Raw genomic sequence first — 20,698 nt, 5'->3', positions numbered from 1 at the left:
TACCTCTTTAAGTTCTCCATGGAAACCTACCTTTATCGGTAAAATACTTAAATAATATAAATGTTTTCACCAATAGCATCATGTCCTCTCCAAATGCGGCTTGGAAATGTGAAATTTGGATAATTTCTCTCTCTCTCACCCCCTTTTCTTTTCCTGCTTTCCAACCCTCCCCAAAAATTTGTCTGCAACCACCTCTAGATATGCAGCACGGAAATGAGAACGATGTACGATGGTCAAATAAGATCTCTTCCAAAGTTATTCCTACAGATAAAAATGAGTGACGTTTGTAAACACCTTTGTATGATCTTTTTATTTTTTCCTGAGTATTACAATCTCACTTCTCTGTCCTCGAGTTTCAATGCGAGTTTTGTTGGTTGCGAGCTGGGATTGAGCGAAAATGCGAATGGAATACGCCTCTGCGACTTCCCTAGTGCAATGCTTTTCACTCCGTCGACGGTTCTCCTCACAGTCATCGCAGCGTCGAGGCCAGAAGTTGCCTTCACGATCGAATCGAGGCGGCCTTTGCCACCAATTCACTGCCGACCTTCATTTTCTGGTTTAAATTCCACTCTTCTGGATTGCATTATTGTTTTGCAACTCGTGACTGTCGTCGCGCCGTAGAGCGAAGGAAGTTTGAGCGGCCATCTTTGGCGCGCGTGGGAAATCCTCTCATTGTTGTCGCGAAGCAACGTGTACGTATGTGCGACCTTATTGGTCGCGGAGGTTATCACTCGCTGTGGGTCTGGTGTCCCTCGAATCTTCGGGAGCGGTGAGGTGACGGTTTGTTGAGTGGGGTATGGAGGTCGTCCGTAGCTCGTTAGATTATCCATTCCGGGTCCCTGTATAAAAGGAAGACGAAAAGACAAGGTCTCATCTCGCATGAGGTGAGAGTTGCCATATTCCTTGCGTGCTCTCCAATTGGCATGCGATGTGTACACTTCTTCCCTGTTTACCTTCATTCCCTAGATCGCTTTTAGGGGCTATTGGAAATTTAAGTAACCATAGTCAATCAACCTATTTGTTAGCCAAATATGTATTAAGCAGCAGTCTCTTGCGATGTAAAATCTGTAAAATCTGGTAGCTGTGGCAGTAGGTGCGCATGAAAACTGACACCGCAGTCGTCCACGTGAAAGAAGGGCGTTACCTCCCTCGCTTCTCTTTCGTTCCCCTAGATGTATCTACTTTCGGAAGTTAGGAAACGGAAAGTACATAAGGGTTGTACCACTGTGGATTTGAAAAGGGCCTTATGTTTTGTTCTCGCGGCCGATCGCGCTCCTGAGTGTAGGAGTTTCAAATATTATCCGGTGGAAATGGACGGGAACTTCCAGTTTTCGAAAATTTACCGAGTAGGGCTTTCGATTGGCTATAATCCTATCTAAGTTCGCGCTTACACTTTCGTTAGAAGAAGTCGAATTTTTTTGTCGAGTTGGTGAGTGGCGGGTTGCGTAACTTAGGAGAGTCTTGGTCACGCGTTGAAGTCTCCCGAAAATTTTGGTTCGAAACTTCGACTTTGGCGGGATTTACAGAATCGTCGTTGGGTATAAAAATGGTAGTGGGACATCATACGAATACATCTATCTTGTATTCAAATCATCAATCACATTCCGAGTAAAATTAATAGTTGTGGAGTCAGAGCCATTCGAATGCCGCAATATACCCCGAAAGATGAATTTCCGCCATTATGAATTCTAGGAGGGTTGAAGGAGGGGTAACGTCAGGGTTTTCGGTATTGCCCTCCGGATTTTCGGAATCATGGGTGGTCCATCGTGTTCATGAAAATTGTCAGCTCTCGAGCTCTTCTGCAGGTGGCCTGGAATTTGTTTAAGCCAGTAAGTGAGTCACACAAGGAGCTTTTTAGGATATAGATAGAATAGTGTATATTCAAGCATTCGAGTCACAAATTTAACGAATCTGTTATATGAGCCAACATATTTACAGGACCAAAGGACCTTTTTAACATCATGATTATTATTACTCGCGGAATTTTCCCATGAGATCCTGGATGCTTTGGGCAAATAATAACAAATAATACGTATCCGTGTTGGGCAGTGAGGATTTCGTATGACTTTTTTGTTTACGTTAGAATTAATGTTGTTATAATTTTCCAAATTCTTTTTTTTTTCTGTTTGCGCAACGCGTTTCGGAGTCATGCGGCATTATCAGCGTCGGGTCAGTTATGTAAATGCCTTAGCGACACGGCTGTTAAAGCTATTGACGGATAGTGAAAGGAGTTTTATGGCCCTGCTTATTAAGATGGTCCTTATGATGGCTCTGACATTAACATAATTGACCTGCAAGTTTGTGACTGTGTGTTTGCGCCTCTCTTTGTGTCACTTATGACCTTGACGCTTCTCGTCCAGAACAGTGTTGGTGAAATTATTTATGAGGAAGTCATTTATCTTCAATTACCTACCATTTTTTAGTTATATGATGATGCGCATATATTGTGTATGAATTGGCTCCATAGATTTTATTATAATGCCGGAATAAAAGGAACTTTTTCGAATCTGTTTATTTACACGCACGATATGTGCTGTATGTTCGATATATTTTTGCCAATATGTCGATACATACCGGGTACTTTTTTGATTTCGATTTACCGGTATATTCGTTGTTATTTTCGTAAAGCCGAACTTCATTGCATTGTTCATAGAAGAAATTTATTCACGAAGTTCAGGAAAGGAATTAAGCGTGGGAAATTATTTGAGAGAGATGAGTTTTTCAAAAAAATGATACCTTCCAGAGAAAAATTGTTAAGGAAGTTTCCGTGGTTTAAGTCGCTGAGCCATAAAATTCTTCATAAGTATGACCGACTCATTTTCCCTTGATTTTGCTCATGCTTATGTATCAAGGTGTTTCTCTCGTTGGGCGCTCCAATCTTGTTCTGAAAACCGCTGTGCCATAATGAAAAGGGCCATAAGAAGACCTTCTTTTGAACCGAATGTTGACCTCATTAGTAGAGTTCTAAGCTTGAATTATATGTCCGACTTGTCGCGGAATGCCTATGAATATCCATGATTTATACAAAGTTAGTGCTCCTTCAGTTTCTCATGCAAAACTGGAGCGTGAACTTTGATACACTTTTTGAGCGGTACACCTCTCATTGCTATTTCTCTCTCTGTGTTTCCAAAAAAATCTATGCATCCCTTGAACTTAAATACTTATGTGGAGAGACACTTTGCTTTTTCAGCGAGAAAAGTCGTCTCGCAGATTTCACGTTCTTCATTCACGTATGCCGTGTTTTTGGAAATATCATTTAAGGAATTCGGAAATAGAATGGGCTCAGGTTGGCTTTGTGAAAAAATGTATATCTAAAATACCTGTTTTGTTTTGACCAAAAACTAATATTAAGGCGCTTTGTTGCCTAAAATTCAAGATAATCACGTAAGGTGGGAAGCTAACCGGTTAAATTTCTGAGTAAATGGCAAAGTATCTCATGAAGGAACTGTACTTTAATGAAAGTGATTGGGCTTCACTTCAATTGAAAGTGTGATTTTCACCAATATGTTCATAATAAAGCGTGAGTATACTAGTTCAAATTGAAAGATGTAACACGCGTTAGCAGCATTTAAAAAATTAATATTTACAAGTTTGCAAGTTAATTTTTATTTTGGATCATGTAACACGGTTGATTTCCGTTAGCGACAGAGAGCTTTCTTAGGGAATGGTACCTACGATCATGCAGTACGTACGAGTATGGTCTTGAGAGCTCAGGTATTTCGTTTAAGATATGACTTGTGGTTTATGTTGGGTTGTGGCGGTGGATTCCACGCGGGGGACCACGTCTCGTAAACGCTTTGAGAATTCGGCTCTAATGGGCATTAATTTCAGTTTTTTTTGGTACACATTACGGCCGTATTCCTGAGCCTGGCTCAATCTTGATTACTCACTCTACCTCGGTGGTTCAGTTCTCAAACTCGAGTTATAAATCGTATGTGTGTTCCTTCTTCCTTGACTTCTAGATACTTCGCTTCATCAGTCTCATTTATGTTTATACCATTATCATCATACACATGGTAATAGTTGGACGACCTCCGCAAGAAATCTACCGCTGTGTATATACTCCGATTAAGTTCGAGCACCCTCTCTTGGCTACCCACATTAACGCTTTTTAAATCCGATGGTAGAATTTCAAATTCAGAGTGATCACTAATTTCGCCATAGATGATTGCGTTGTCAGCAATTGAACGGATCGTATTTTTACTGCTAATTCGTGAGCATAGGTCATCGATGTATATAATGGACAAAAGGGGGCCGATTACGCTTCCTTGTAGGACACCTGATGTCACCTCACACGTCATTAGAGCTGAATCCGTCAAGAACTACTTTTTGCGTACTCACTCAGAAAGTGGCGCATCCAATTTACCTCTGTTTCGTTTAGCCTGCATGACTGTAATTTGTATAAAAGTTTGCTGTGAAGTAAACTTTTGTAAACTGCATATCGATCATTTTGAGACTTTTCTATATCTCTCTCTCCCTTCTGACAAATGCGGTTCGGCACGCGTACTGCGTGTTCGGGGCTGACGTTTGGTCTTGGAGGTCAGTTTGGACGTGCGCCCATTTCACCAGCGTGGTTCATTTGTCTGGAATTCGATTATAGGTTTTTCGGCGAAGAATTCGTTGGACGAGTGGGGCTTCTTTCTGTCTCGTGGGGTCGCGTGCTCGAACCTCCCGAAATCCGAGTCGGACGAACCGAAAAGAATCGATCGCCTTTGTTTAACGAAGGTAGTGCCACTTCATTACTTTCGTAAATGTATGTGCTGTTGGCGTAAATACCAGGGTGTCCTTTATCTGGGTTAAACTGGGAGAATCGGGAGTTATGCCGTAATTTTTAGTCCCTGGAATTATGCACGAATTATGGCTCCAATCTGGAATTTCAAAATACTTTAAAAAAAATGCGTGTGCATTTTTTGCTTAACAATGTGTTTGTTGCATTTTAAAATGCACTTTATGAGAACATATATTTATCTACACAACTCTCTAAATTATGATGAATGTGTTGAGGTTCCAAGTGAGGCATTCATAAATTAAGTTTAAAATTTCTATTGCTAAGTGTAAGTCTTTAAATTAGGAACGTAAAATAAATCATAAATATAGCATTATTTGAAAATATTGAAGTAAATTTGGGTTTTGAAAGAAAAATCAAGCATTGTTTTTCCACAGAATATTTTTATTAGTACATCCAATATGTGTAGTGGACTAATAAAAATGTTCTGAAGAAAAACGAAGTTTAATTCTTCATTCAAAATGAGTGAATTCCATAAACTATTGTCGGAAACCATGTACGTAATTTTGAGTGTTTTAAAATAGGGTGGTTTCCTATAATTTTTTATTGCCTAAATCGAAAGATTATTACTCCTAGAGTACGCATTCCACGGTCTTAGATTTTCGAATGACGATATCTATTTTTCGCGATTAAACGAAAAGTGAAAATTTTCAAGCGCGCGAAAACGCGGCGGCTAGCTAGGAAACGGCTGAGGGAAAAGTCCGTGTGACGTATTTCTGGTTCCAGCTGTCGCCCTGTGAGGTGCCCTTGGGGCGAGGATTTGAGCGCTGATACGACGCAGGCTGCCAGCAGGTAGCAGAGTACCCTGATAGCAGGTAGCGCTTGGCTTAAATAAGGATTATTAATACCTTATTAAACGAAGAAAACTTTCCTACCTTAGCCAGTTTTAATAGGTAATTATTAAGACATGTTTCTCTGAGCTCTGTGCCTCATTGGTATCTCATTGATAATCATCATTCTAATTCATAATATCAGACGACATAAAACTCCTATCAACTCGAATAGAAACTAGGTCACTGTGACGTCACGTGGAGTGGAATCGCATGGGCGCCAATCTGGCCTTTTTCAAATTCGGTTAAAATTGACCATTGCCATTCGTCTGAACTGGGATTTATAAAACCAAATAATTTGTATATTATGAATACACTAATGGTGGGTAACGAATCGCAATCAATACCTTTCGTTTTCTTTGATGAAGGAAACTACCCTATTTTCGCTTGATTTGCTCCCTCCTGTGGTGAGCAGAAAAATGTTTGAAATCAAGAAGTAAAGCGTCTGGTCGGAAGACAGAACACGAGCGGTGGAGTTGCGCCCTCTTAAGCGGTGAGATCACTCTCGAATTCAAACCGATTTCATTTGGCGCGTCAAAGGCATTCCGAACTGCGGCAGGTGTAGCTGCGTGTTGTGATGTAATTAGCTTGGCTCCGAGGAGTCTTTTAAATTTGGCAGTGGTTGTCGCGAAGGCATTTTCCGAAAGAAAGTTATCTCTCGTGTGCAATTCACGCGCTGGGGAGTAGGGGCTGCGAATATGTGGAAAGAGCTGCTGATCAGAGGATTCATGGTTCGATTCTATTGGGTGGAAAATTCAAAAGCGATATTGAATGAGACTGGAAATATAATCAACCCCCGTTTTCTACTCGTTAATGATTTTTGATTTATGTAATTATTCCTACGAAACAAATGTCCACTTCCAGTTAAAAAAAAACATTTATAATGCTCTTGTTCATTCAAAAATTTCTTATGGTATAATCTGCTGGGGCAGTGCATACATGAGCACATTTAAGTGTGCACTTGTTTTGCAAAAAAAAAATAATTGGGGTAATATTGTCTAAAAATTACTATGAGCACTCATTTCCGTTGTTCGTGACCCTAAATTTGTTGCCACTAAGGCATTTGTATTTATTCAAAGTGCTTAAATTGTTTTTGCCAGAAGTGGAAATATGCCGAGTGGATGTGACAAATATAAATATAATTTAAGGACTGAGTCATTTACAGTAGCAAACAAACCCAAGTTAACTTTATATAAACGATGTTTTCTTTATATGGGGCCAAAGATATATAATATACTGCCCGCTAGAATTTAAAAAAATAAAACCTCAAATGTAATGCTAAGACATGCTAAAGACTGGTTCTTCTCTCAAGAAATTGTTGAAAATTTATTTTGATGTTATTTATCGAAAACACTCATGTATCATTACTGCATTTTATGTTTATTGGCATACATTTTGTATTTGATGGTGGCTCAATTCTGGTCCTATGACCTTGGAGACCACCTAAAGCTCCTATCTTGTTTTTTTGTATAAAGATGTAATAACAAACTGTAGGAGTAATAAATTATTATTATTGTTATTATTATGGTGAAATGATTTGGACTTAGCGCATCAATGCATAATTGATTTTTTAACATTTTTTTTCAAAAGTTGGTGACGTTTTTAAATAAGCAAGACAGATGTGAAATTCTTGGAATTTTACGCTGAGGTTATCAGGAGTGGCCGCAGCCGTTTGATGTTGTGCGGACCGTTGTGTTTTATTTTCCGAAGGGAATTGGGGGGGGGGGGAAGAGGGCGCGGTAGCCTCTCTCCCTGCTTCTGCTCCCTGCACCCACCCTCGCACCCTGGACTATTTCAAAGCAACAGAACGCCTCATGCCTATGTATGTATAACTGTCAGTGGAAACTCATAGCATTAGTATTAACGAAAAGCATCTATAGTTACATTATTTGTACGAGGGGGTATTGAAAAGTAAAGTCTCCTTTTTTTTAAATGGAAAATAAAGTTATTCTAAACTTTTCGTATATCATTGGGAAGGCTGAGCATTTAGCTATTTTTCAACATAGTCGCCTTGATGATCAATTGATTTTTGCATCCATGCAACCAGCTTTTTAATACTGGCGTCGTACCACTCTCCCGCCGCATTACGAAGCCAACTGTTGACTGCGTCTTTCATTTCCTCGTCTGACTTGAATCTCTGTCCCCCAAGGAGTTTTTTGAAAGCGGAAAAAGGTGTTAGTCGCTCGGGGCAACTTTTGTGCTGTAAGGAGTGTGGTCGATGATATCCCAGCCAAATTCATTGAGTATGGCGATCGTTTGATGTGACACATGTGGACGCACTTTTTCTTGTGTTCATCGGTGAGCTGCTTAGGGACCCACCTTGCAGACACCACGTGTGTTGTAACGGAGAACCTCCGACACAATATTCTGCATGGATAAGTTGCCAAACCCTTCATTAAGACCTTCCTCTATCTCATGAAGGGTTATTTTTCGGCTATTGCGCACCATCTCGTCAATTCGAGCCGCCGTTGATTCCGGCAAACTTGGCCTCCCCGACCGCCGCTCATCATGGACGTTTTCCCGTCCATCAGAAAACTCCCGACACCATTTCCGCACGTATTTGATACCCATTCACTTCTCCTCATATACTTCCACTTACTGTTGACGAATTTCTATCGAAGAAAACTTTTTCGCTTTCAAAAATAGAATGACTTAGCGTAGTGCGCAATGGCGTCGGAAATCGTTCGGAAATGGCGTCGTTGGAGACCTTAATTTTCAATGCACCCTCGTATTTGTTAATTGAAAGTATGAGGTAAAAGATATTATTCAAAGAAAAACCGCGGACTAGCTTCACCCGCAAGTGCTGTCTAAGTGCGGAAATGTCAAAGAGGAACGATCGTTTGCGTCGACGTAGGATCGAACGCGGATCTCCCGACGTCGCCATCCCCAAGTAACTAATATAGATAGTGAAACCTGTCTGAAGCGACCACCGACCGAGCGACGGCTCATTTCAGGAAAGGAGGAGTGCAGTGCTCACGCTCGTGATAGGAGGGGCATTGAGTGTCGGGTGTGACGTCACTTAAACGCGATAGGAAGCGGTAGAGGACGTTCATTTACGCTCAAAATCACGATTCATCGCAATAACTCGGTGGGTGGACGGGAAAAGTAGATAAAGAATGAAAAAAATTCTTCCTCATTCAGCAAGTGTGTATAATTTAAAAATCCCTACCTTTTTTGTTTTAGCTCCCTCTTCCTCTTCTTTGATTGAACATTTTTGTTCAATCGATTTTTCAAACAAATTTGTTTTTTTTTATTACTCCGTCATTTTTGTTACTTTAAACGATACCAGCGCCGGTATGGGTTTTTGGTGGCCATTTTTTGAACTAATCTCCATATTTCATTTTAAATTCTTAAAAACAATCGTGATGCAGTTAAAGTCATAATAAAAGTGTTTAGATATTACATTATCATCTCCTCTGAGTTATCCTGAAAATTTCAGCTTGATATCTACTCGGAAATGGGTTTAAAATTGAGTTGTAAGATTTGACGCTGTCAAGGCGACAGACAAGAAAGCAGGAGTGCGGCCCAGATTTTCGAAAATTGGTGACGTCATTAGTGTTTTGGCTCATTTTCTCAATCAGAAAGAGCAATTCAGCGAGGGAAGGAATCGGTTGCAAAAGTGTGGACAACCACGAATCACGGAAGGCCATTGCATGCGATGACCCGTTGGAAGTAAGTGCGTGGCGTCACCAACTTATCTGTGAAAGCGTGGAGGCCGTCGATGATGTATCGTAGCTGATACCTGGAGAAGTGGACTTCAGATAAAAAAATGCAAAATATTGTCCTCTATTTGTTTTTTAAACTCCACAGCAATCAACAGTGAAATAAAATTGACTAGGAAGCCCATGCATTTCGTTCAACTACCCTAATTACTCTATCTCTCCGCGTCTCGCTCCAAATATCTCTCCACGATGGAATTTGAATCGCTTTGTCGTCAGCGACGCGAGTGGCGACTTTTGTAAATCCATTTGAATACGCGGTGTGGGGGCAGCACACTTCTGGTTTCCCTCAATTCTAATGTATTCGTGGATGAGCTGTTCGGAAGTTTTTTCTTTGATCAGGAGCAACAACGCGTTGGAACCACTAATTGGGAATTCCACTGAAAATAGATGATTATGCGATAAAAAAGTATCTGCTACACTGAAAAGTAAAGTGAAAGCAGTTCTTCTCTAGCTTGCGTATTATTCATAAAATTCCACTTTAAAAATCGTATAGTAATCTTGCGCTCCAAACGACCCATCGCCATGTTTGCTGAGCCTGACGTCAGAGTCTAGTAAACAATACATTTACGTGGTACCAGTAGAATATTGTCCCAGTTTTAGAAAAACCTATGTATCTCTCAGTACTTTTTTCTCAGTAAAATTTAGTTTTTCATTGCTATACATGTTAATTTCATCATCAGTCATATGAAATATGCATACATTGTAACTGAAACTGTAGAAATCCTTATTGCCGTAGAAGAAATAAGCGACCCTGAATTAATCTACTTTCAGAATGTTCCCAGAATACACCTTTACGAAGTCGGAATCAGCCATTGCGCAATACGTACACCGTAAAATCTTTAAAACTGTTCTCAATTGTTTTTGACACATCCTTCAAGTAATGAATCAGTATCGTCGTAGCTGTTTGTTATCGTCGTTACTGTTTGTTATTGCCATGGAGCGAATCTGTTTACTCGCATTCTGACGCCACAGGGCGTTTTGGTAGCGCGAAAGAATTCTGTGATTTTCGCGAACTTTGAAACTCTGTAGCAACAAGATTATTGATAATTATGAAGTCATACATTTATAACTTTAACTTACTTATCTATGCATGTAAAAAAATTAACATTTTAATTTTATGAGAGCACCCCATAGTAAGTGGGACAGAAGAGGAAGGTGGGGTATCGCCTTGGCCTTTTGGGATGTAGTGAGCCAGGGAGGCTCATCCCTTTGATAATCCTCGCCTTGAGCGTCTGTTCCGTTTACGGCCTCTCCAGCCACTTGTCTCGTGGGTCGTCCCTTGAAGTTCTTCCCTCCTCGTAATCCCCGTCTAGTGACGCTGTTTGCCCTCCACACGCGGTCGCAGGATATTCCCGTCTCCTTTCAAATGTTTCAATCCGTGATGACTGAATCACACGACCATTTTCACCGTCTCTTTTCCGATCGATTGCTCGGAAGGGATCGCGTCAATGATGGCTGAAAAGTGACCCTTTCACGTAATGAAATTCCGCGATGGCTCCAGGGGAGGGAATCCCATCCCTTTCTCCATCACTCCGGCCCGTCCCTTTTTTCTTCGCTGAAAATATCGCTACTAAGTACCGTACTTCAGCCAGTCAGAACGCGCGCCCTCTCGCAGCGATCGTCACGCCAAGTTTGGCTTTTGATCTAGAGCTTAATTAAACGAGAGCTTTGATAAAGTATCAGCAACACGACTGCCCAATCTCTCACATTTGGGGATTATTTCCTTCAGACAATTGAGTGGGTTGGAAGCCAAGGGGTACAAGTGATTTCTCTTTTCTATACAGAGTTAGGTAAAGAAATTAGCAATAGAAAACAAACGAGATCAATTAGATACTTAGTAGTGCATTTGATTTTCCACTCAAATGTCAGCACAGAACTGAGACTTGGCGACCTGGTTTTTGTGTCTTTATTCTAACAATTAACTTTGCCTAACTCTGTTGAGAAAAAAAAACTTGTACCCCTTGGCTTCCAAACCACTCAATTATAATCGCACATTTTCGTCCCAGCTAAATTATTTAGATGTCCTTAAAAGTTCAGAGTATTAAATAAATTGTCGGAAAAGATACGCAAGAAAATCCGTTTTCACGGTAATTGAAAAATGCATCCATAATTTTTGCGTTGCCATGGCTCAGTAACTAAGGAGTTGCGACCCCATGTACATAGGACAAAAAATACTAAAACTTATCTCCCTAACAACCTCGTGAAGCATTACGTATTCCTCCCGATTCACCGTATCTGCGGGTGGGGAAATTACTTGCACCGAAGACCGGAAGTTGGGCGTATCAGTTTAAAACATCACCGATATAAATGTAAAAAGATGTTTGGTTCGTATCGCTTTTGAATGTCTGATAGTTTATGGGTTGGTATTATGTAAGGAATTCTCTTCCTTCCGTTACAACCGAAAAGGACACAATTACCATCTCTAGGGCTGAACCGTTCTCCATACGCTAACCATCAATTGACTCTTCATGTCTCCCAAGTGTCCTCTGCTGGTGTGAGCATGTTATCACTTCCGGTTAGAGGCGGACAGGACACGTTTTCAACCAAACTGGACTCTGATTTTGATAATAAGCCAGCATTTTACTCAATACTTGCCGTTTCCCCCGCCAGTGGCCTATTGAAGCGGCTTGCGGGGTAGTATGTTCATGTAGCCTCCGTATTATTGTAATTTCCAATCGGTGTATCGTAATCGGCTTTTATATATGCTTAACAATCTTGGTAATATTAATTTTGCAACTCACCAATTAAATGCCCATTAAAACGCCCGATTTCATGGTAAAATGCACGGGGTCGACAAAATTATTGGCCCAGTACAAAAAACATCAGTAATGAAGCTGCGAATGCCGTATTTGATGCTTGAATGGAAGTTTACGTCAGATGAGAGATTACCAATCGTCGTTGATAAGTTTATTAGATATATTTTTAGCGCGTTAAGTATTTATTCGCCGATAAATTTATCACTTTTTCTGGAAAGCCGGGTATAATCAATCGTCTGGGTAGTCATTGAGGCGAAATAAGCTCTAAAGAATGCTGAGATTCGTTATTCATGTCCGATGAATATTTCTTTACCTTGTGTGACTTTATAAATGTCTTAATTTATAAGAAATAAGTCAGCCCTTTTCAAAATGAACGAATCCTCTTTCCAGGGTTTCGGAATCATTATTAATGCGCCATAAGGGCTATTAACTAATAAAATACTGCATTCGACTGATAGGAAAATATAAAATGGCGTAGTAGGAAATCAATCAATGAAATAAACAAAAATTGCCTCGAGAAATTCATAAACTAACCATTAACCGAAAGAGTTCTTATCCTCTCCCAAAGTTTAACTTGAAATCATTGATATTAGTTCTCCTCCTCATGGCATCCAAACAAATCTCCCGAAAGGATTTTTAATGTCTTAAAAATCAATGAAACCCAAAAACATGGAGACATCATCTAGACAACGCCGCGGAAAACTACGCATCAAATACTCATCTAAATGTGATAATTTTCAAACGATGGGAGTGGTTGTCATTGACTCTCTCTCTTCATCAACGTATGGATACGTCATATGGAGTCTAATAATCATTTGAAATATTTTCCCTGCAATTACCTTTTATGAGTTGCGATACATACCTTCGGGCGCGCTCTTCTCATCCCCTGTGTGTTCTTGTGTGCCGCATGTCATATAGCCGAGGACATTCCTGTGTTGATTTCTATCGCTCACATTATTTCTATGATTTCTTTTAATTATGGTTTCAGTTTAGGACTTCAGGTGGAACAAAGCGCATTGTATTTTCGGAAACGTACCGTAAAATGGGCTTACTCAATCGACACAATGAGTAATTGTAATTTGTAAGGTTGGTTAAGACCGTTCATCTCACGTTTTGTGGCATGATTTTTTCGTTAGCTATAGAAACGTCTCACTGAGTATTTGTAAAATTTCACAAAATCTAGGTCGCAGTGTTTCTCTTAAGTTTCATAGACTGAAGATTTTTGTCAATATTTACCACTTTTTCAAACAATAAACTTCTGTTCTTGGACCTTATCACTAAATATTAAACATAACTAGTTGGTATTAATTTATAACCAATGCTTTAAAGATGAAATAAAAACGTTTGGTCAAGATTTTTTATTGACTGTTTTGGTATGAATGCATATTTCCTCTTGCATCGTAATTTCGGTTTTGATTTGGACTTTGAAGTAATTTTAATTTATTTTTAAGACGTAGCTATGTAAATAGATACCCAAAGACAATGTTCATTCGAATAGCCATGCTTCGGCATCTTTTAATTGACATTCAAATGGTTTCTATTAACCCTACATTAGTTCAAAGTAGAAAATAGTCCCAAATAACCCCGTTTTGCGGAAGTGAAATTTTGTTTCAAAAGCTCTATATTTGAATTTTCCTCAAGTAATGGGTTTGCTGTTAACTATTAGATTTAAAATTCCTACAAATTACGAAGTGAAATCATATTTATTTGTGAGTGATCTTTCTGTAATCCTCATTTCGTGCAAGGATTCTCTCGATGAATGGCTATCGCTATTAATTTGCGGCGTAAAGTTAAATTCGTTTGTATGCAGTCACCCGATTGTAAGTTAAAAGTGAAAAAATGGTGTCAATTGCTTTCCACCGGAAAATTCCTTGGCGTCGTCGTAGATGTGGGAGAAAGCGAAGGAAGGGCCCTGCTTATGTCTGTTTTAGAGAAGAAAGTGACTTCAACTTCTTCCACATTAATGGAAATGAAATGGAATTTTGAAACGTTCGAAAGCCTCTCTGTTTCGCTGCTGATGGCTCGACCTGGTGGAAGGAACATGAAATATCGCTTCCAGACATTTATGTGGAAACGATTGAATGCCTGTCTGCTTGTGCCTTCGATCATGTAGATTGCGTTTTAAGGTCAAAATATTGGTCCCAACGTCTAAACTTGTTCATGAGGAGTTTCGTCTGGACCACCACCGTCATAGGTACGGCTCCTGAGTCTCGCTGCTCATTCGCGGTTCGAAGAAACATGAACGGGTTCATAAGGTGAAAGTGTAAGCAGTAGGATCTCAGTGGTCCAGATAAATGTTGAGGCCTCGGTGGTAAAGTGCAGAAAGGGGCTTACTATCGCTGTAAGGACATGACCCAAGTTTGCACCTTGTTAATTACTACTTCACACTTCCGATCGCCATTATAGTTGAAATATAAATGTATTACAGTGTTCTCTCAATAATCGGACATCTATCTGATATGGGACAATCTCAGTAATCTCAGAAATCGGACCAAAGAATCGCCGGAACGACAGAAGCTATTACTGTGTGCATACTTGTATATAATATACTAGCTGACCCGGCGAACTTCGTACCGCCTAACATTCAATGAACTTATAGTTTAGTTGCACCATTTATAAATAAAGAGCGGCTGTATCGTTTTAATCATATTTGATTTATTATAAATTAAATGAGAAAATATTGATGAAATAAAAATTATACGCATTCAGTTGTTGGCTATTTGTGTTATTAACCGTAAAAGGTCTTAAAAACCGTATTTTTAGGTCTAAGTCCGTAGCGTAAACTTGGCTCGTTCACGGGGCAGGTTAACGCAACGCTAGACCGACGCTTGACTGATGCTCAAAATAGTGTAAGAAAAGCCCCATATGAAGTAGCATTCGTATCAAATGACTTTAGGCGCGCCAGGTATAGTATCTCTGTTTGGAAAAAAATGCACTGCGTAAACGTGCTGCATGCGGTGTGCCCTACACATTCGGGTTTAATGTCTTGCGTCAAGCGCCTTCTGATAAACAACAGTTTTTGTTTTGTTATCAGGCGCAAGATAAAGCGAATGAAGCTAAATAAAAATAGCGAAGCGAAGCAGGGACGCAGCGAGGGGGGTTTTTGGGGGTAAAACCCCCCAAAAGCTCAGAGAATCTTTTTATAAAACATTTGGTTATTAATATTAGGGGAACGGATGAGTCACAAAATATTTAACTGTTCACACAGCCGCAAAACCTACCATTTTGAACCTTTTATCTTAAAAAATGTCTGGGGAGGGCCCCCACACCTCTCGCTTACCTTGGCGAGTTTACCCCACACCTCTATACCCTACAGACCCGCCAGTATTAGCTGCGCCTATCCTTAATTCCTAGCTGCGCCCTTGAAGCGAAGGAAGAAATACAGCGGATGGTTTACCGAACATACCACATATTATTTACCATGAGAAAATCATGGGTTTTCACTGACACATGAGAACAAACATCACAAAAACTGATCGCGATGACCATGCGATTTGTTAATCGTTATCACGAATGCCACACGAAGTGGAAATTGAATACGTTTAAGCTCAAAAGGGCATATAAGTTGGGATCATGGAATCCTCGGATTGAGAACTTCCTCATCTTTGAATTTTCCTTTGAGTATAGTGGCGTGAATCACTTTCATTATCAGTTTTTAAAAAACCAAACACGTTACGTTGGATAGTTTTGGTTGGTTTAGGTTGCGAAAGATCATGAACACAGAGCCTACCTTTAGCTGTAAATTGTGCCGTGGTAAGCCAGGTGCGTCCAAGGACTTTAAATATTCAGATAGATAGTTGGTGACTTCGTCTTCGTTTATTACAAAGTTAAAAGATTTGAATTCATGCGGAGTACACGGACATTACTGATAATCAACAATTGCTTGGATATTTGTTTACACACACGGTAGTTATGTGTTTGTTGTGTGGTAGGTGGAAAAAAGCCAGAAATCAGAGGGTAAAAATGCGGCCTGACTGGGACTCGAACCCAGAACCTCCTGGTTGCCGGCCAGGTGCTCTACCAGTTGCGCTACCAGGACGCTTACATTTACCATGATTTCGGCGGGGGTTTGTATAAATTGGCTCTGAGGGCCCCTCTCCTGGTGTTCCATGGGATAAGCAATAGGTTCGGTACAGCTGTTTAAGTATTTGTTTTTAAAGTACTTTTACCCTAGAAGGCGAGCCGGAATTTTAAAAAAAATCAGATGGATTAGTATGAAAAGTTTTTAATTTTCTCAATCGATTGTTCTGTTACCCCTAGCATATGCCTGGAAGTAAAGATTTCAGACGAAAATAGCTCATTTTCCCCTAAATTTTATATTATAAAATTTTTTATATGTACATTTTTCGCTGATTATATGATGAAGTTTATTTGAAATATGGTGGTGAAAAATATTGTTAGTACCCTACTTAGAGTGAAGGAAAGATATCGGAATTTTGCATATCTCTCAGAGCTGTGGAAACCTCAGTACGAAATTCACTACGAAAGCATAATTTTACTTTACCAATATTCAAATTGAAGTATAGAATTTTTTTTTGTTTTACGCTGAAAGTGGGCTTCCTTTGAAATTTAGTATCACCCCACCATAGTCATTTCCGCGAGTGAAATGTGGTTATTTGTAATAATTGACGTAACTCTTTATGATACTGATGGTTTGAATGATGGTTTAATATACAATCATAGGTGCATTTATCGCTTTGGTTTTATTTTTGGTTGCTCCGCTAATATGCTTCCTCTCTCCTGGGTTGTCGTATTAGTTTTAGTCTGCCTTTTAGTTGCATCTTTTCAAAACTTAATGGAATAAGAGGAAAAAACACAAAATGTTATAGGCTATTTTACCCATCTTTTTGGCAGACTTGCGAGAGTTCTCCTAAGGTTGTCATCCTAACTAATATTCGATAGTAACATTTTCCTATTTATGCTTCCTTTACTTGCTCGTATTTTTCTCTGTTTAACACTTTGCTGTACATGGATGGAAGAATGTACCGAGTGTGCCCTTGAATAGTCATTTCTCGAGGTATGGACGTGACTAATTGCGATGAGTCTGTTGTTGTTACTTCGTGAAGGATGAGTGACGGATGTCGGAGCCCGCGAATGGAAATGGTCACGAAGCGTTGGGCTGACATTGCCTTTTTACGCACTAGTTCGAATAAGTCAATAATATCAACACAAAGGCCGTCCCGTCGACCTTAATTCATTTCTTTCGGTCGGTGTGAACGCCCTTACAAGTATTTCCTCCGGTTTGTATATTACTTATTTTTATTGCACTTTTTCAGAATTAAAAATTTTTGGAAAGAATTAAGTTTTATCCCCCGGCCTCGTTACGTTTAAGTTCTGTCATTCCATAACTCTAATTTTACTACTGTTTCTGTTAATATCTCACTCGTGTGTATTGTGCATTTGTACTTTAAAAACTGAAATGCTGGTTTTATCATTAGTGTAGCTGACGGAACAATTATAATTCTAATTGAAATAATTTTTGAATCGAACATTCATTGATTATGTTTCTAATTACTGCTAAATGTATCATTTTCGCATTTGGTCATTCTCTTTTACATAGTTTAGTTGAAGTTCTAGTGACACAAAGAGCAAATAATTTCTGAAGATTGCCTCCGAGGATGAAATACAGCGAAGATTGGCTCCGAAATAGATTGATTTTCCGTTGTCCTTAAAATTTGCGCGAACAGAATTGTTTGGAACGATGAACTCAGTTTCCCTTTCGACTGTCACCTGATGTTAATATTTTGTTGCAATTACCGGACCGCCATTAATTTTACAGCACATAGAGACATATTTGATTTTAGATTACCGTGTTTTAGATTTTGGTGCTCTTGGGAATGAAATGACAATTATGAATGTTATTCCCCTTTCTCAGGGCCCCTGGCTACTTCGGCCGCGGCTGCGTCTCCGGGGAAGAGTTGGCGGTTGGCCAGAAGCTGTCTCTGAACGTTTGGGCCGGAACCGAGGGGACAGCTTCGTGGAGGGGAAGTAGCGGCTGCTGGATTGGGGTGGCGCTGACGAGCAATGGACGACCCGGAGGGATTCCTGGATTTCGACAGCAAGTCCACATTCTGGAAGAAGACCTCGAAGGCCGTGCCCGGTAGACCCAGCCCCAAGAAGGACGCCCCCAAGAACCGACCCAAAAACTCCTCCTGCCCCACTTCATTCCAGGACTTCCAGGAAAGCGTCAGCGACGCCTGGGACATCGGCGACGATGAATTCTGCATCGGACTCCCGGACGTGAAGATATCGAAGAAGGTGGCCCAATCCGCCGCCCTCAGCGTCATCAACAGCCACAGGGCTCAAGGGGCAGATGTGAAGAATGCCTCGCTGAAGGATGGAGGCATTTCCTCCAACGAAGAGGGCAAGTCGGCGGCCAGCGGTCGGTCTCCCGGCGGCGAAGTGTCCACTGTCCGCGCTCCCCTCACTTCATCTCAGTCCCTGCCTCTGTCCCACGACGGCCAAGCCGCGAGTTCGGCGGAGAGGAAAGTGGAGGCCATGCAGCGGTTGGCCAGCCAGAAGGAGGTCCCGTCTTCCCCAGTGAACGTGCCCGCCAACTGCGCACCGTCCACCATATCGATGAGCAAGCAGTATCCAGGCCGACCTCAGCCTATGAGGACCCAGTCGATGAGATCCAAGCTACAGCTGCTGTCCAGAGATGGCGGGGATAGCGAGGGGACCAAACTCGAGCGCTTTACACCGCTCCTGGAGAGCACCCTTCTCAACCTCGAAGACTTGAGACACCTCAGCTGGTCCGGCATCCCGGTCAAAGTCCGTGCCGTCACCTGGAGGTTACTATCGGGCTACCTGCCGGCCAACCTCGAGCGCAGGCCCCAAGTTCTGGAGAGGAAGAGGCAGGAATACTGGGGCCTGGTCAAGCAGTACTACGACGTCGAACTGGACGAAATTTACATGGACACTTATAGGCAGATACACATAGACATTCCCCGCATGAGTCCCCTGATAGCTCTGTTTCAGCAGAAGACGGTCCAGGAGATGTTTGAGAGGATCCTTTTCATCTGGTCCATCCGCCACCCAGCGTCCGGCTACGTCCAGGGCATCAACGACCTCGTGACGCCATTCTACGTGGTGTTCCTGCAGGAGGTGATTCCGAGCGAATGCGACCTCGAGACTTGCGACGTGATGACGCTGTCCAAGGAGCAGAGGGACGTGATCGAGGCGGACTCGTTCTGGTGCCTGTCCAAGTTCCTGGACGGCATCCAGGACAATTATATCTTCGCGCAGCTGGGCATCCAGCAGAAGGTGAACCAACTGAAGGAGCTGATGCAGCGGATAGATGCCCCTCTCCACAGACACCTGGCACAGCACGGCGTCGACTACCTGCAGTTCTCGTTCCGCTGGATGAACAACCTGCTGACGAGGGAGCTGCCCTTGCACTGCACCATCCGTCTCTGGGACACGTACCTGGCCGAATCGGACGGCTTCGCTTCCTTCCAGCTGTACGTGTGCGCCGCCTTCCTGCTGCTCTGGCGCAAGGAGCTGCTCTTAGAGAAGGACTTCCAAGGACTGATGCTGATGCTGCAGAACCTGCCCACGACCAACTGGACCGACTCGGAGATCGGCATGCTGGTTGCCGACGCGTACCGCCTCAAGTACACCTTCTCGGGCGCCCCCAACCACCTCAACAGCAACAACAGCGGCAGCGGCGGTGTGGTCGGGGACAGGTGACGCAGCGTGGGGCGTCCGCCCGCGCCCCGCCTGCCCCCGGGCCGGGGCCCCAGCAAGAAGTGGCTGCTCGACCAGCCTGCTCTGCGTCAATTGCTTCGAAGCTCACTCGGACCCCCGTCGGTGCGACTCGCCGCTGTGTGAGCGGAGATATATTCAGGTATTTTTCATAAAGTTTACGTGGTCGGAGCTTTAACAAAGAAAAGGGACCGGATTGAAAGTTTAAAACTTGTTCATGTGTTTATTTTGGGACCGAGTGGAATACGACCGATCCAAGTTTTAGCTAGGAATGTACCATTTAAGTACAGACGATAATCAGTCGGTGCGTGTATGTTGGATGATCTGACTGGGCCTGAAGACGATGTACTCGATGGGTGCTAATCTGTACTGCAAGGAGCCGTATCATCAGATGATGACTTATTAATGTGACTGTATCTCATACAAAATGTGTGCTTTGAGTTTGCATGTAAATATATCATTTCTATTCTCTCCACTGTTTTCATCTGGTTCTCATTTTATTGCATTATTTCATTAACCCATCCTTAATTGAAATGCATTGCTTTATTGCACCATATCTTGATTTTTAAGTCTTGTGTGAATTTTGTGTTGATCTACTCCGCAGCAGTGTACTTCATTGTTATCAGTTCAATTGGTTATTTTCTTTCCCATATTTTGCAAGTCAAATATTAGAAGAAATATTTCATTACCTATGTTCCCATACAAAATCCTCGAAAATTTTCAGCGTATCTTTTGACTTGGTATTTTTACTATCCGTCTTTTATAGCGACTCTTTTTTAGTTACGCCAGTAATATGAATTTTGGGGTCATCTATTACCCCTTCATCTGCTGGGAAAGTAGCTGTATAGCGATGGAAAAATGTTGGTACAATCGATTTTTAAGCCGTATGAAAAGCTCGAC

The 20,698-nt window shown here is 41.5% G+C and overlaps 1 protein-coding gene across 3 annotated transcripts in view; it reads left to right on the top strand.

Moving 5' to 3' along the window:
• The window catches only part of LOC124172711 (TBC1 domain family member 22B), a 29,923-nt gene extending 9,654 nt beyond the window's left edge, over positions 1–20,269 (top strand). For 2 of the 3 annotated variants that reach the window (XM_046552190.1, XM_046552183.1), the window contains exon 3: positions 17,970–20,269. In XM_046552190.1, coding sequence (XP_046408146.1) covers positions 18,119–19,783 — 1,665 coding nt within the window. In that variant the 5' untranslated portion in view covers positions 17,970–18,118 and the 3' untranslated portion in view covers positions 19,784–20,269. Of the gene's footprint in view, positions 1–17,277; positions 17,335–17,969 lie in introns of those variants that run through there. The other variant, XM_046552196.1, reaches the window with a different exon arrangement.
• The last annotated feature ends 429 nt before the right edge of the window (positions 20,270–20,698 follow it).

This window comes from Ischnura elegans, chromosome 1 (assembly GCF_921293095.1).
Source record: "Ischnura elegans chromosome 1, ioIscEleg1.1, whole genome shotgun sequence".
NCBI lineage: Eukaryota > Metazoa > Arthropoda > Insecta > Odonata > Coenagrionidae > Ischnura > Ischnura elegans.
This window is presented reverse-complemented; position numbering and strand designations above follow the sequence as displayed.